The sequence below is a fragment of the Rhinoderma darwinii genome, chromosome 8 (genome assembly GCF_050947455.1).
Source record: "Rhinoderma darwinii isolate aRhiDar2 chromosome 8, aRhiDar2.hap1, whole genome shotgun sequence".
Classification (NCBI taxonomy): domain Eukaryota; kingdom Metazoa; phylum Chordata; class Amphibia; order Anura; family Rhinodermatidae; genus Rhinoderma; species Rhinoderma darwinii.
Window position 1 is genome coordinate 8,446,299 of NC_134694.1, and position 15,878 is coordinate 8,462,176.

General features: G+C 44.5%; 1 protein-coding gene across 1 annotated transcript; it reads right to left on the reverse strand.

Annotated features, from left to right (window-relative positions):
• Positions 1-1,067: 1,067 nt before the first annotated feature.
• Positions 1,068-12,460, reverse strand: CFP (complement factor properdin). The gene is made up of 10 exons (XM_075834883.1): positions 12,297-12,460; positions 8,957-9,107; positions 7,952-8,106; positions 6,330-6,500; positions 6,031-6,228; positions 5,368-5,541; positions 3,864-4,055; positions 3,572-3,680; positions 2,160-2,299; positions 1,068-1,331 (listed from the first exon to the last, which is right to left on the reverse strand). Exons 1-9 carry the CDS (start codon positions 12,415-12,417, stop codon positions 2,161-2,163), a joined length of 1,410 nt encoding a protein of 469 aa, XP_075690998.1. The 5' UTR covers positions 12,418-12,460; the 3' UTR covers positions 1,068-1,331; position 2,160.
• Positions 12,461-15,878: the final 3,418 nt, after the last annotated feature.

The following is a 15,878-nucleotide window of genomic DNA, read 5'->3' on the forward strand; positions in this document are numbered from 1 at the left end:
ACATCTCCAGAACGTTTGGTCTTGTGGGGTGTTCCCGGTATACAGTGGTCAGTATCGACCAAAAGTGATCCAAGGTAGGACAATCAGTGAGCCGGCGACTGGGTCATGGACGTCAAGCTAATTAACGCATGTGGGTAGTGACGTCTGCCCGGTCCGGTCCGAGCCCACAGAAGAGACACTGTACCAAAAATTACTGAAAAAGTTACTGCTGACGATGATAGAAAGACGTCAGAACATGCAGAGCATCGCAGCTTGTTGTATATGGGGCTGTGTAGCCGCAGACCGGTCAGAGCGCCTATGCTGACCCTGTCCCCCGCCAAAAGCGCCTACAATGACACGTGATCATCAGAACTGGACATGGAGTAATGGAAGAAGGCGCCTGGTCTGATGAATCACGTTTTACATCATGTGGACGGCCGGGTGCGTCGGTCACCTGGGGAAGAGATGGCACCAGGATGCATTATGGGAAGACGACGAGCCGGCGGGGGCAGAGTGATGATCTGGACAATGTTCTGCTGGGAAACCTTGTGTTCTGACACTCATGTGAATGTGACACGTACCACCGACCTAAACATTGCTGCAGACCACCCCCCCCCCCCTTCATGGCAGCGGTATTACCTAATGGCAGTGCCCATAATGCCCCTGCCACACTGCAGACATTGTTCAGGAATGGTCCGAAGAACAAGACTAAGTCTTCAAGGTGTTAACTCCAAATTCCCCAGACCTCAATCTGATCGATCGTCTGTGGGATTTGCTGGAGAAATAAATCCAATCCGTGGAGGCCGCACCCCACAATTTACGGGATATAAAAGGATCGGCTGGTAATGTCTTACACCAGATGCCACAGGAACCTTCAGACATCTTGTCCTCTAAAGCCATTTACAGCACCACCTATTGGTCGGTATCACAAGTTACAAGTTCTTATTACTGGTCAATATAATGATGGCCGAGGTCTGATAATTGGTTGTCTGTCTTATGGTCTCCACCCTGTGCCGGAGCACTGGACACCGGATTACAGGAAATGATACTTTATATATTGTGCACATGGAAGAAATGATTGTCGCAGATTTGCTAAAAACTCTTCATTTTTTTCAAAAGTAGAACATGAGTGACAGGGAGACAATGACACACAGAAGTGTAAGGTCAGACGTTCGACTACAGGTAATGTTTCCAATATCTGGCACCATGGAAAAGCCCATTTATTTAGGTGCCCCCCACCGTACATTATGTCGCTGATTTCATGGCTCGTTAAGAATTTACAGCCCCTTAGCGTGACTATGTAAAAGTAAAACTGAGATAATCTATTTGTGAGGGAGGTCCGTAAAATAAATCTGAAAGAGAGAAAAGAAAAACAAAAAATGCATTGTTAGAAAATAAACATCAACCAGAAGCCATCAATGTAAAAATAAAAGGACCGGTCCACAGGGCCTCCCCCAATTTATTCCACACTACTCCCCTCAGTTCATCCTCAGCCTCCTGGTTCATGAACACAATTCCAGAAGTGCAGTGTGGACTGACACATACAAAGTCATGGCAATAGAAGAGCAGCACTGGAAGGGTTAACTACATAACAACACAGAATTATATACCATTTAGTGTATATGGAAACCTGGGTGAGAACCTGGCATAGACTTACCCTAAAGAGGGACGTTGAATCCCAGGATGTCCCCAAACCAAGATTTGACCCAGGGATTGGTGAGCACGGCATCAATTCTGGAGAGGGGCGTGGCCAAATAGCGTGAAATTCACCGTTTTCCCACCCCCTCTAGTTTTCAATCCTGGATCTGCATCTGTATTGACCACAGAACGCCCCATATGATCTGCCGTTTTGTAAATGCTCAGACCCAGTCGTCACAATTTCACCCATTTCATTTTGTGTAAAATCGGCCGTGGCTTTGCTCCCAAATCAAATTGACTGGTGGGTCCTAGGTACCCCAGCCCGACGCTGGCGACAACCCCTATGTACTGGCATCCATTAACAGTAATCACCCATCTACTACTTTTCATCATTCTCACTGCTTCATGTACCCGATGACATACGACACAAAGCGACTGAGGGAGCATTCAGCGAATAGAAGGGAATAGGGGATCAGAGGGGTAAAGAGAAATGGGAGATACAGGATTTATCAAACGTAAATAGTTTTGCTTTAAATTTTTACCTTAAGTGCATCCCGGAACATTTTTACACTCGGTTGTCTCCACCACTTTGAGACGTTCCCCATTAATGGGATCGCATTTTGGTTTTGGATTTCCAGAGAAAAAAACCTCTACAATCTTAGTGGCTCCGGGCACAGTGTCCCTAAAAAAAGGGAGAAATATATCATTCACATTACAAAAAAATATCAGAGTTGCCCTTCCGTGGAGGGGCTCCGTCAGAGGTTTCTGTCAGGTTAACCCCTCAACGGAACGGCAAACGGAAACCTTAGCTTACGTTTCACTCACCATTGATCCCAATGGTGACGAAAACGTTGTGACAATCAATAGCGCAGTGAACTGCTATAATACTGCCCCCTATATACAAGAATATAACTACTATAATACTGCCCCCTATATACAAGAATATAACTACTATAATACTGCCCCCTATATACAAGAATATAACTACTATAATACTGCTCCTATATACAAGAATATAACTACTATAATACTGCCCCTATATACAAGAATATAACTACTATAATACTGCTCCTATATACAAGAATATAACTACTATAATACTGCCCCTATATACAAGAATATAACTACTATAATACTGCTCCTATATACAGGAATATAACTACTATAATACTGCCCCCTTATACAAGAATATAAAACTACTATAATACTGCACCTATATACAAGAATATAACTACTATAATACTACCCCTATATACAAGAATATAACTACTATAATACTGCTCCCTATATACAAGAATATAACTACTATAATACTGCCCCTATATACAAGAATATAACTACTATAATACTGCCCCTATATACAAGAATATAACTACTATAATACTGCCCCCTATATACAAGAACATAACTACTATAATACTGCCCCTATATACAAGAATATAACTACTATAATACTGCCCCTATATACAAGAATATAACTACTATAATACTGCCCCTATATACAAGAATATAACTACTATAATACTGCTCCTATATACAAGAATATAACTACTATAATACTGCCCCCTATATACAAGAATATAACTACTATAATACTGCTCCCTATATACAAGAATATAACTACTATAATACTGCCCCTATATACAAGAATATAACTACTATAATACTGCCCCTATATACAAGAATATAACTACTATAATACTGCCCCCTATATACAAGAACATAACTACTATAATACTGCCCCTATATACAAGAATATAACTACTATAATACTGCCCCTATATACAAGAATATAACTACTATAATACTGCCCCTATATACAAGAATATAACTACTATAATACTGCTCCTATATACAAGAATATAACTACTATAATACTGCTCCTATATACAAGAATATAACTACTATAATACTGTCCTCTACAGACATGAATAGTCCATGTGTAATGACTTACGGATAGTCGGGGTATTTTGGTGAACACTCCCTGGATCTAGTTTTCATGGAGCGTCCACATGAAGCGGAGCACAGTCCCCATTCGCTCCATTCTGTCCAGGAACCTTCATCTGATATTAAAAAAACAAATTTCAACCGTATTATGTAATATTAAAATTTGATTCCTTTCTCTTGAAATAAATGTTGTCTCAATAAAATTGCTGTGGTGAATTGTGGGAAATATTTCTGTTCTAATGTAGAATAAGACTTCTTCACCCACAATGGAATGCATCAGAGAGCAGTAAATCACTCACAAGAACATCTTTCTGTGTAATAACAGGCCCGGCTTTCCCGGTGCTTCCCGTCACACCAGTCCCCTCCGTGGCTCTGGCCTTGACACTCGCGATGTCTGTACTGGTTTCCGACTCTTTGCTTGCACCGAATGTCATCCTTTTGCAAACGGGAGCACTCGGACCAATCATTCCACTTGGACCACTGTCCATTAACTGCAGGAGAAAAGAAGATCATTGTCTTTGAAATAGGGTTTTCAAGTTCTATAGCTTTTCAATATCTCTGCTTGCTGTCAGATATTAACATCCTTGTTCAGATCCAGAGGGTCCAAAACCTGTACAGAGCTAACACTTCGTACAGCCGAGAGTTTGCTACAATTGCATCAAGTCTACACAATTCTCTGTGACGTCAGACTGCTGTGATACATTGTCATAAACTATCAGGACAGGGGAGAGATTTTGCTGCCGATGTGTTAAGCTCAGACACAAGTTTGTAAAGAAAAAGATCAGCTGTGAGAAGTATTAGTTCTGACTGCCTCCCAACCCTCCCGAATCCAGCTCGACAGTCCTGGATTCTGGGCGATGTCCTGCTGTATTGGGTGTCCGGCGGCATGAACCGGTATCAACAGTATTTATATTCTCAGAACACAGATACAGAGTGGAGCAGGGAGCCATGAGCTCCCTGCTCCACCATTCACACTGTGATGCCTGTCGTGCGCCACTTGGTGGACTACTGGGGCTTTACTGTGTGGGGAGGGATGATACTTTGTGTAGGGGACCATATAGGGACACTATACTGTGTAAACTATAAGAGCATGATACTGTGTGTGGGCACTATAGGGCATGATACTATCTGTGGGGGCACTATGGTGGCTTCATACTGTATGGGGGCACTATGGGGGCATCATACGGTGTATGGGGCATGATATTATGTGGGTGCACTCTATGGGGGCATGATGTTGTGTGGGTGCACTCTATGGGGGCATAAAACGGTTTGGGGGCACTGCAGCATCATGATACTGTGTGGGGCACTATGGGGGCATTATAATGTGTGAGGACACTATGGGGGCATGATACTGTGTGGGGACACTATAGGGGTATAATACGGTGTGGTGCACTGCGGGGTCCTGATACTGTGTGGGGGCATCGTTACTTTAAGGGGGCACTAAGGAGAATCATCAGTGTGTGGGGACCCTATTACTGTGTGCCACACAAAGAGGGCACTATGAAAGAGTGTGGGGCACAAAGGAGCACTATTAATGTTTGTTGACCAAAGGAGGGCACTACTACTGTGTGAGGGGACCAAGGGGAACAGGGTTAGAGGCGTATGAACATAAAAAAAGTTGCCATGATTTGTCTCTCATGGGTCTGTACAGGATTTTAGCCACTGGATATAAAAAAAACAAAACCAAAAAAAAAGAACAACTTCCTATTCACTGACAGCAAGTAGAGATTTAGAAAATGGTGAGGAATATACATAAAGTTGAAGAACCTTTTATTATACAATAAGTGGTAGGTTTTCACTTACTGGGACACGGCTGCTTTGTGTTACAGGTCAACTGTCGGATTGAAGGTCCCTCGCAGTCTCGTCCTCCATGACGGGGGGCCGGGTTATCACAGAACCTCTTCTGTCTTATCCGCCCGACACCACAGGTCACAGAACACGGAGACTCGGCCTGCCATGCCCCCCACTCTCCAGCCACTGCAGGACACGACACACATCAGAGATCCTGAATTTTTAACACCTTGTTCAGACTTACCCGGCTTTCCCAAGGGAAAAATGCTCTAACTTTGACCCAAATTTAGGACGGTGCCCGGCTTGAATTAAAATTTTACGTAGAGTTATTCTTTAAAGTGAACCCTCAGCTTTGATTGACTTTGGCTATATGGTTAGACAATGTAAAATCCAGCATTAATATACTTTTTGTTTCTTTTTCATCTAGAAACAGTCAACAAGCAGGGCAGCTGTTGGTGACGGATCTTACGATGTCTTTGATCTAAATACAATCTCCACTCATTCACAATTGATTAGATGATGCTCATTAGCATATAGTTTTACTGATATGAAAAAAGTGCCTAATACTTGCATTGAGCCAATCAGAGCCACAGCCTATTCCCAGCAGGGGACTCAAAGATTGACAGATCCATCAACAGCAGGTTGTTGACTATTTCCTTTTTCTTAGAAGCTTACCTTCGCAGAAGGGAAGGTCCTTGCAGTCTCTGGTATCTTGTCTACTTCCCTCACATGGTCTTCCACGTGGGTTCGTAGAGGGTGGAGGGTTATTACACTCTCGAAATCGGGATTGAACCGGGAAATTTCCAGAACCTTCTCTAGTGCAGCTGGAGGAGCACGGATTCCAGGATTCCCAGTTACCCCAAGAACCATGCGCTGGGTACAGACAAAAGTAGAGGATCTACAAAATGGCTTTCAACCCATAATCTTAAATTGAAATGTGCGGGAGACAAATGTTTGAAGTTCAATTTTCTTACTTGGACAAACTTGTTGGGTGTCACATTCCTTTGTCTCGGACTTCAGACCGATGCAGTTGCCATTACAAGACGGGGGAGGGTTGTTGCATTCTCTGGTCCGTTGAATCTGTCCAACCTTGCATGTGACGGAGCATTGGGACCACGGGGTCCATTCAGACCAACCTCCCACCTCTACAGAGACACAAACCAGAGAGGACGAGGAGTCAGAGATATCAGTCATCCTCTTTCTATGCCCTCTTCCCACTTCAGCCTGAACTTGGGTAATGACATCATCGTTCAGGGCATGATGATGTCACTTAGCTGGCCATAAACACGAGAAAATTATTAACTGAAATGTACAATTTCAACATAGATTTTTCAAACATTAGTTGGTCATGTTCTTTCGTCCAAAAATCGGACCGCAAACAGAATGTGTTGAAAATTAATCTGCTGTGTGGTATGCCCATATATATTTTCCATACAGTGCCCACACACTACTGCCATACAGTGCCCACACACTACTGCCATACAGTGCCCACACACTACTGCCATACAGTGCCCACACACTACTGCCATACAGTGCCCACACACTACTGCCATACAGTGCCCACACACTACTGCCATACAGTGCCCACACACTACTGCCATACAGTGCCCACACACTACTGCCATAGTGCCCACACACTACTGCCATACAGTGCCCACACACTACTGCCATACAGTGCCCACACACTACTGCCTTACAGTGCCCACACACTACTGCCTTACAGTGCCCACACAATACTGCCATACAGTGCCCACATAATACTGCCATACAGTGCCCACACACTACTGCCATACAGTGCACACACACTACTGCCATAGTGCCCACACACTACTGCCATACAGTGCCCACACACTACTGCCATACAGTGCCCACACACTACTGCCATACAGTGCCCACACACTACTGCCTTACAGTGCCCACACACTACTGCCTTACAGTGCCCACATAATACTGCCATACAGTGCACACATATTACTGCCATACAGTGCCCACATATTACTTCCATTCAGTGTCCACATTCTACGGTCATACAGTGCCCACATACTTCAATTCAATGCCCACAAATAACTGCCAGAGTGTATAAAATAATTTCTTATAGTGCCCACATAACACTGGCAGTTAATATATAATAGACAGTGCCATAGAGTAATACATCTAATACTGCCCTAAACACCACAATAGGCAAAATGATGAGATACAATTGCAAAGAGCTGCCAAGGCAGAAATGTCATCGACGCTAAGCAATCTAGAGATGGGCTGGGGGAGCCCCCAGGGTCAATGAACCATTTGTCCCTGTAGATGAGTAGCGATAGTACAGGGGGGTTTGAGATGTGCCCTGTGTACTCGGGCCGTGGCCTCCGCTCTTTGCACTGTGTGATGTATTGTTTGCACACATTGAGCACTAGATAACATACTCAAATACCGAGTCCTGATTCCAGTAAAGGTCAGCACGTGTTTCCAAGGAAGAGCGGCGGTGGCCAACAGTTTATTCTTATGGTCTATTTCTTATAAAAACATGACTATTAAATAAAAAAAGAGGCCCAGCTGCCCTAGAGGTCTAAAAACGGATCCCACCACCCCATCTAATAGTACTTACGAGGGCAGCAATCCTGAAGGCTGCAGGACTGAACCTCCACATTGTCCCCTTCACAGTCCCCTTGTCCTATGCAGATCCTCCGTCTAGTCTGGATCCCTTCCTGACATGACACCGTACATCCAGACCAAGAGCTCCACTGAGACCACTCGGCCGGGCTGGAGAGGAAAGAAGCATTGTGAGCAGGGCACCAACAAACATGGAGACTTCTTACAATAGATACAAAACGGAAGATCGGCCTTGCGGGCAACATGGACACATTCCTTCCATGAGGCCCGGCATTGTCAAAGTGGGGCAACATGGGCCCACCAGAGGATTTTATTATTGGGGCGCCATCCTACAGCTTGTCCCCTTACAGTATACAAAAAATGTATAGTCTCTAGTGTATTTTCCGGAAATCATGGGCCTGTTGTGGCTGGGCCCCAGAGGGGTAACTTGATGCAAATCTGTAACAAGGCCTCCCCCCATTTATAATACCGAAGTATTCCTTTGAGCGGAGGGGCCTTTGGACCCCCCACAGACACCAAGGCTAGGGTGCAAATTCTACTTGTGCACCCCCTATAGCTACGCTCCTGCTGGGCCACAATATTGTATCAGACCTTGGGCCCACTGGAGGATCCTCTGGTTTGTTGGTGGGTTAGTCCCACCATGAGGTCCAGAAGATAAGAGCCCACTTTCATCCACCCTAAGAAACTGGAAATCAAAATTTTTAAAAGAAAAACGGCAGCGAAAATCGACATGAAATGTTGAGCAACTTTTTAAATTTTCCTCTCTATTCATCTTACTACTGATTTTGCCGTATGTGCCGTTTTCTTCTCTGTTCACACCTAAAGCTAAATCCAGAATTCTGCTAGTTTCCGATTACTAGAGAGCAATGCATTATGGGAGCTCATATGATGGTTAGGGAGTTCAGCTGTTAGATCACGTCTGACAGCAAGGGGGAGGTTAACTGCTGTCTGTTTCCAAGGGCAACCAGGAGAATGTTGAAAGCAGCAGCAAGTCTCTTACCGACAGGCCTCACATGGGGAAAGTTCATCCAGCTTAAAGCCATATCTGATATTTAGGCAGCAGTCCAGGTCTGACACTCCACCGCCGTGATAGTCCTCACATTCCCCGGTCTGCTCATTGACCTCAGCAAAGCACAGAACGTCGTCCGCTCCTGAGGAACAGAAACCTAATGTTACGCAAAGAGCAGCAATGGAGGCCGAGTCTGCCACGTGGGAACCAGTCGTATCGTATACCCGACAACATTCAGGAAATAAATAACAGGGCCGGCCGCAGGTGCCCCAGTACCAAGTGCCAGCAAAGGAAATACCCCATAAGTGCCAGTCACACAATGTCCTATAAAGGTTGGCTACAGATGCTGCCAAAGAAATATGCCAACCATAGATGCCTCCTTAAGTGTCAGCTACAAATGCCCATAACAATGTACTAGCCAAAGATGCCCCATAACAATGTACTAGCCAAAGATGCCCCATAACAATGTACTAGCCAAAGATGCCCCATAACAATGTACTAGCCAAAGATGCTCCATAACAATGTACTAGCCAAAGATGCTCCATAACAATGTACTAGCCAAAGATGCCCCATAACAATGTACTAGCCAAAGATGCCCCATAACAATGTACTAGCCAAAGATGCTCCATAACAATGTACTAGCCAAAGATGCTCCATAACAATGTACTAGCCAAAGATGCCCCATAACAATGTACTAGCCAAAGATGCTCCATAACAATGTACTAGCCAAAGATGCCCCATAACAATGTACTAGCCAAAGATGCTCCATAACAATGTACTAGCCAAAGATGCTCCATAACAATGTACTAGCCAAAGATGCCCCATAACAATGTACTAGCCAAAGATGCTCCATAACAATGTACTAGCCAAAGATGCTCCATAACAATGTACTAGCCAAAGATGCCCCATAACAATGTACTAGCCAAAGATGCTCCATAACAATGTACTAGCCAAAGATGCTCCATAACAATGTACTAGCCAAAGATGCTCCATAACAATGTACTAGCCAAAGATGCCCCATAACAATGTACTAGCCAAAGATACTCCCCATTACAATGTACTAGCCAAAGATACTCCCCATTACAATGTACTAGCCAAAGATACTCCCCATTACAATTTAATAGCCAAAGATGCCCCATAACAATGTACTAGCCAAAGATACTCCCCATAACAATGTACTAGCCAAAGATACTCCCCATTACAATTTACTAGCCAAAGATGCCCCATAACAATGTACTAGCCAAAGATGCCCCATAAAAATGTACTAGCCAAAGATGCCCCATAACAATGTACTAGCCAAAGATGCCCCATAACAATGTACTAGCCAAAGATGCCCCATAACAATGTACTAGCCAAAGATGCTCCATAACAATGTACTAGCCAAAGATGCTCCATAACAATGTACTAGCCAAAGATGCCCCATAACAATGTACTAGCCAAAGATACTGCCCATTACAATGTACTAGCCAAAGATACTCCCCATTACAATGTACTAGCCAAAGATACTCCCCATAACAATTTAATAGCCAAAGATGCCCCATAACAATGTACTAGCCAAAGATACTCCCCATTACAATTTACTAGCCAAAGATGCCCCATAACAATGTACTAGCCAAAGATACTCCCCATAACAATGTACTAGCCAAAGATACTCCCCATAACAATGTACTAGCCAAAGATACTCCCCATAACAATGTACTAGCCAAAGATACTCCCCATAACAATGTACTAGCCAAAGATACTCCCCATAACAATGTACTAGCCAAAGATACTCCCCATTACAATTTACTAGCCAAAGATGCCCCATAACAATGTACTAGCCAAAGATACTCCCCATAACAATGTACTAGCCAAAGATACTCCCCATAACAATGTACTAGCCAAAGATACTCCCCATTACAATTTACTAGCCAAAGATGCCCCATAACAATGTACTAGCCAAAGATACTCCCCATAACAATGTACTAGCCAAAGATGCCCCATAACAATGTACTAGCCAACGATACTCCCCATTACAATGTAGACTCCACAGAGTACCCCACAAGTGTAAATTTATGTTCCAATAGCAATATACCCACCACAAATGCCCCATAACAATGTGACACACAGAATACCTCATAGCAACGTGCCATCTACAGATGCCCCATTAACAATGTACTATCCACAGATATCCTCCATAACAATGTTCCAGCAACAGAATACCCCATAAGTATTAACTTCAGATGTTCCAATAGAAATGTTCCATCCACAGATGCCCCATAACAATGTGCCAGCCACAGAACCCCCATAACAATGTTCCAGCCACAGATATCCTGCATAACAACGTGCCAGCCACAGAATACCCCATAAGAATTAACTTCAGATGTTCCAATAAAAATGTTCCATCTGTAGATGCCCCCAACAATAACAGCGATAGATGCCCCCGTAACATTGTACCAAATGCAAATGCCCCATAACGATGTGCAAGGTACAGATGCCCCCATAACAATGTACCAGACACAGAAGTGCCATAAGGGCCAACCACAGATGTCCGATAAAAGTGTGTCAGTCGGAGATGCCTGGTACCAATATGTCAGGTACAAATGCCACCATAACAGTATGCCAGCCTCAGATACCACCATGGGCACTTCCCTCTGTCTCTTCTACATCAGACCTCCTGACGTCTGAACACGGAGTTTCTGATTCTGCATCTGATGCGCTAAACGGCGGCAAATCAGATGGAACCAAAAACTGTGAATTCTCTGCTGACGTCACATTGAATTCTTTAGAGGCCACGTGGGGCGAGGGTAGTAACACCCACTCTGGGCATCAAAAAACGGCGCTTAAAGGGGGTGTCATTTTTTTAATTTCTTTTTTAGACCTGAGGGTCTGACCCCCAGCCCTGATAGTATATATACGACTACAAGTCCTGATATATATATATATATATATACACGACTACAAATATCAGACACCAGTAAGACGGGCAGAGACAGCAGTCGGGCACGATTTCCTTGTGAATATTTTTTTCTTTTGGGGAGAGGGGGGGATTTTTCCCCTCGATTAGGCATTGAAATGAATTGGACGCTGGATATCGCGTGTCACCCAAACCAATGCACGTGGCACATCTGATGCCAATCCGTCATCCATGGACCTTTTTACAGGAACCAGATCTCAACTTTTTGGGGCCCTTTAAACATAAATAAATAGATCCTGGTAGAACGGACACAAAGGGAGCCCAAAACGAGCATTTATTTACTCCGATAGGAATAAGCAGGACCCATTAAAATATGTGAAAAACAAAAAAACGTGTAGCGGCCACATGAGAGGGTCATGGTCCGTCATTACTGACCTGCGGCAGCCTGGATGTTGGGGGTGCAGAGTAGTAGTAGCAGCAGCAGGAAGGTCATGATGGGTTCAGATCCCCTCTTGGGTAAAGCGAAGCCTTGGCATGTCCTGCGCGTCCCCCCCATGTGTGATATGTCCCGGTGGTGCAATGCATATGTTTTCACAATCACTAGTCCCGGCTTATGAAAGTTTTGGCACACCCCGCCCCCGCCCCCTAAACTCTTTTGTCCTTTCCTTTACCTTCTATTGAGAAACAAAAACGGGACTAGAAATCAGTGTTGTAATAAAGCAAACAGGGAAGTGTAAAAAACACAGAGTGCATTGTGAGAGGCTGGCATGGCGGGTACTGGTCACCATCTGCAGTAATGGGAGATGAAAGTCAGGACGACTAGGAGACGCTGGTCCATGTAAAGACTAAGGGGAAATGATACCCCCTATTGTATCAGCAAAGCCTACATACTATGCCAGCTATGCCCAAATAATATACCGGCAATGCCCAGATACTAAACCAGCTATGACCAAATAATATACCACCATCATCCAGTTGTTGGCGCTGCGTATTTTAGTAGCGGTTTACCGCTTTGTTATGGCGCTCAACAAAGCGGTAAACCGCTACTAAAATACGCAGCGCCGACTGGATGAACCAGACACCAGGAGGTACAAGTGCCTGATGAAGGTCTAATATACGACCAAAACGTCGCACTAAACCTCTGGCATCAACTTCTGATCAAATAAAACCGAAAGATTTGCTAAAATCATCACCTTGTGTGCCGAATATGTCTTTACTACGTAATTGGGTTGGGACCGTATTCGTGCACCTACCGGATCTTGTGCGCTCTGAACCACTACATACTATAACAGCAATGCCCAGATACTATACCACCCATGCCCAAATATACCACTTATGCCCAGATACTATACCAGCAATGCCCAGATACTATACCACCCATGCCCAATTATACCACTTATGCCCAGATACTATACCAGCAATGCCCAGATACTATACCACCCATGCCCAATTATACCACTTATGCCCAGATACTATACCAGCAATGCCCAGATACTATACCACCCATGCCCAATTATACCACTTATGCCCAGATACTATACCAGCAATGCCCAGATACTATACCACCCATGCCCAAATAATATACCACTTATGCCCAGATACTATACCAGCAATGCCCAGATACTATACCACCCATGCCCAAATATTATACCACTTATGCCCAGATACTATACCAGCAATGCCCAGGTACTATAACAACACTACCTAAACACTATACCAGCTATGCCCAAGTACTATACCTGCAATGCACGGATACTATGCATATATACTATACCAGAAATGTGCAGACAGAAACCATGCCACCATTGCCCAGATAGCAGGGCTCAAATATCCCATCATCAGAGATCAGACTCCGTAGTTAATTATCAGTATCCAACGTTATACCAGAAGTGGCCTGATACTATACCAACATATGAGCAGCAGTGCCCAGATATCACAACAGGGGTGCCCAGATATCACAAAAGGAGTGCCCAGATATCACAACAGGGGTGCCCAGATATCACAACAGGGGTGCCCAGATATCACAACAGGGGTGCCCAGATATCACAACAGGGGTGCCCAGATATCGCAACAGGGGTGCCCAGATATCGCAACAGGGGTGCCCAGATATAGCAACAGGGGTGCCCAGATATCATAACAGGGGTGCCGAGATATGTAAAGCATTGCCCAGATATCATAACAGGGGTGCCCAGATATCATAACAGGGGTGCCCAGATATTATAACAGGGGTGCCCAGATATTATAACAGGGGTGCCCAGATATCATAACAAGGGTGCCCAGATATCACAACATAGGTGCCCAGATATCCCAACAGGGGTGCCCAGATATCACAACAGGGGTGCACAGATATCACAACAGGGGTGCCGAGATATGTAAAGCATTGCCCAGAGATCATAACAGGGGTGCCCAGATATCACAACAGGGGTGCCCAGATAACACAACAGGGGTGCCCAGATAACACAACAGGGGTGCCCAGATATCACAACAGGGGTGCCCAGATATCACAACAGGGGTGCCCAGATATCACAACAGGGGTGCCCAGATATCACAACAGGGGTGCCCAGATATCACAACAGGGGTGCCCAGATATCACAACAGGGGTGCCCAGATATCACAACAGGGGTGCCCAGATATCACAACAGGGGTGCCGAGATATGTAAAGCATTGCCCAGATATGAACAGCAATGCCCAGATCTTAAACAGACAGTGGGCAGACACCGTTCTAACCGCACCCAAATATTATATAATTAGTGTCTAGATATCTTATCACATAAAACCAATTCCCAAAGATATGAAATACAGAGTGCCCCCATATTTATAGCAGTAGTGGCACTGCCCCGTGTGGTCAGCTCCACCCCACAGAGAAACGTTTCATGTGATGATGGTGGAGTCAGCGGTGGAGACGTTCGGAGTTCTGTTGTTTGGGTAAACAGACAACCACCGGGTGCCAAGTACATGTCAGCGACGGGTGGGAGCAGGGGGAAGGGAAATTACATGGAAACCATGAAACGACTGGAAGGTAAATAAATACACGACTGCGACTGCCGGTTTACGGAGAGGTCATTGCTTGGGAATAGTTGCAAAATCAATTCTTAAGAATTAACCATTTCAACACCATTTGCTCATTAAGTCGTAGACATGATAATCCATACACACAAGAATCGTATGTCTATGGGGACACCCAACACTCAAGGATACAGGGATCGGAGCAATGTAATTCATTGCCTCCCCAGACAAGCGGCACCACTGGTGTCTGGTTGCCGCTTATCCCCATTCCTAAATAGAATTTACATGCCTGTCCAGCGAATAATGGCACACGGGAAGAAAGTTGTCGACTCAAGGTTGGTTGACGCAGCAGCGGTCTTATGGCCATGGCCAGCTTGGAAATTAGAGACACTTTAGCTCTTACTTACAGTTTTAAACGGGGTGACTAGCTTAAAAAAACAAACACGTTTTAAATACCCCATAAGGGAATAGAGGGGGTCCCACATTTTGGACCCTCATCAGCCAGAGCGCAGAGGCTTCAAATAGTGTCTCCCTCGGAAGGACTCGGCACCGACATACATTACATGAGCTTAGCTTGGCCTCTGAGTTTCCGCATAATAAAGCTGGCATACAAAGGTGGAATACAAAGGGAGAGGGTATATGACTGCACGTCCTGGAGACTATATGCAAATCCTCCATGACTACCCTGGTGACTGCTGGTTATACCAGGAAAGGGCATCTCCTGGTACTAGGTGACTGTAATACATACCCTATATCACGGCATGTGTGCTTGGCGAATGTTTGCCCATCCCCACGCAGAATAGTAAAAATGGGCAACATGACCCTCACACCAATTTCCTCTTATTTTCTAAAAAATTAACAGCCTACAGAATAGGGGAATATTGATGATATGAGGATGTCTTATACTCCAAACACATCCAAAGCTGCATTCAAAATTCTACTTCCATCATTTTAGCCTTGAGCTCACATCTTCATATACTCCATATACATATATATGCTCCTATATAAAAT

Excerpts from the sequence above, each read along its gene's own strand:
- CFP (XM_075834883.1), bottom strand. The coding sequence starts at position 12,417 with ATGGGGGGGACGCGCAGGACATGCCAAGGCTTCGCTTTACCCAAGAGG. Across the intron at positions 8,107-8,956 it reads TCCCCATGTGAGGCCTGTCG|CCCGGCCGAGTGGTCTCAGT; the intron begins GTAAGAGACTTG and ends TTTCCTCTCCAG. Across the intron at positions 6,229-6,329 it reads CACCCAACAAGTTTGTCCAA|CGCATGGTTCTTGGGGTAAC; the intron begins GTAAGAAAATTG and ends GTCTGTACCCAG.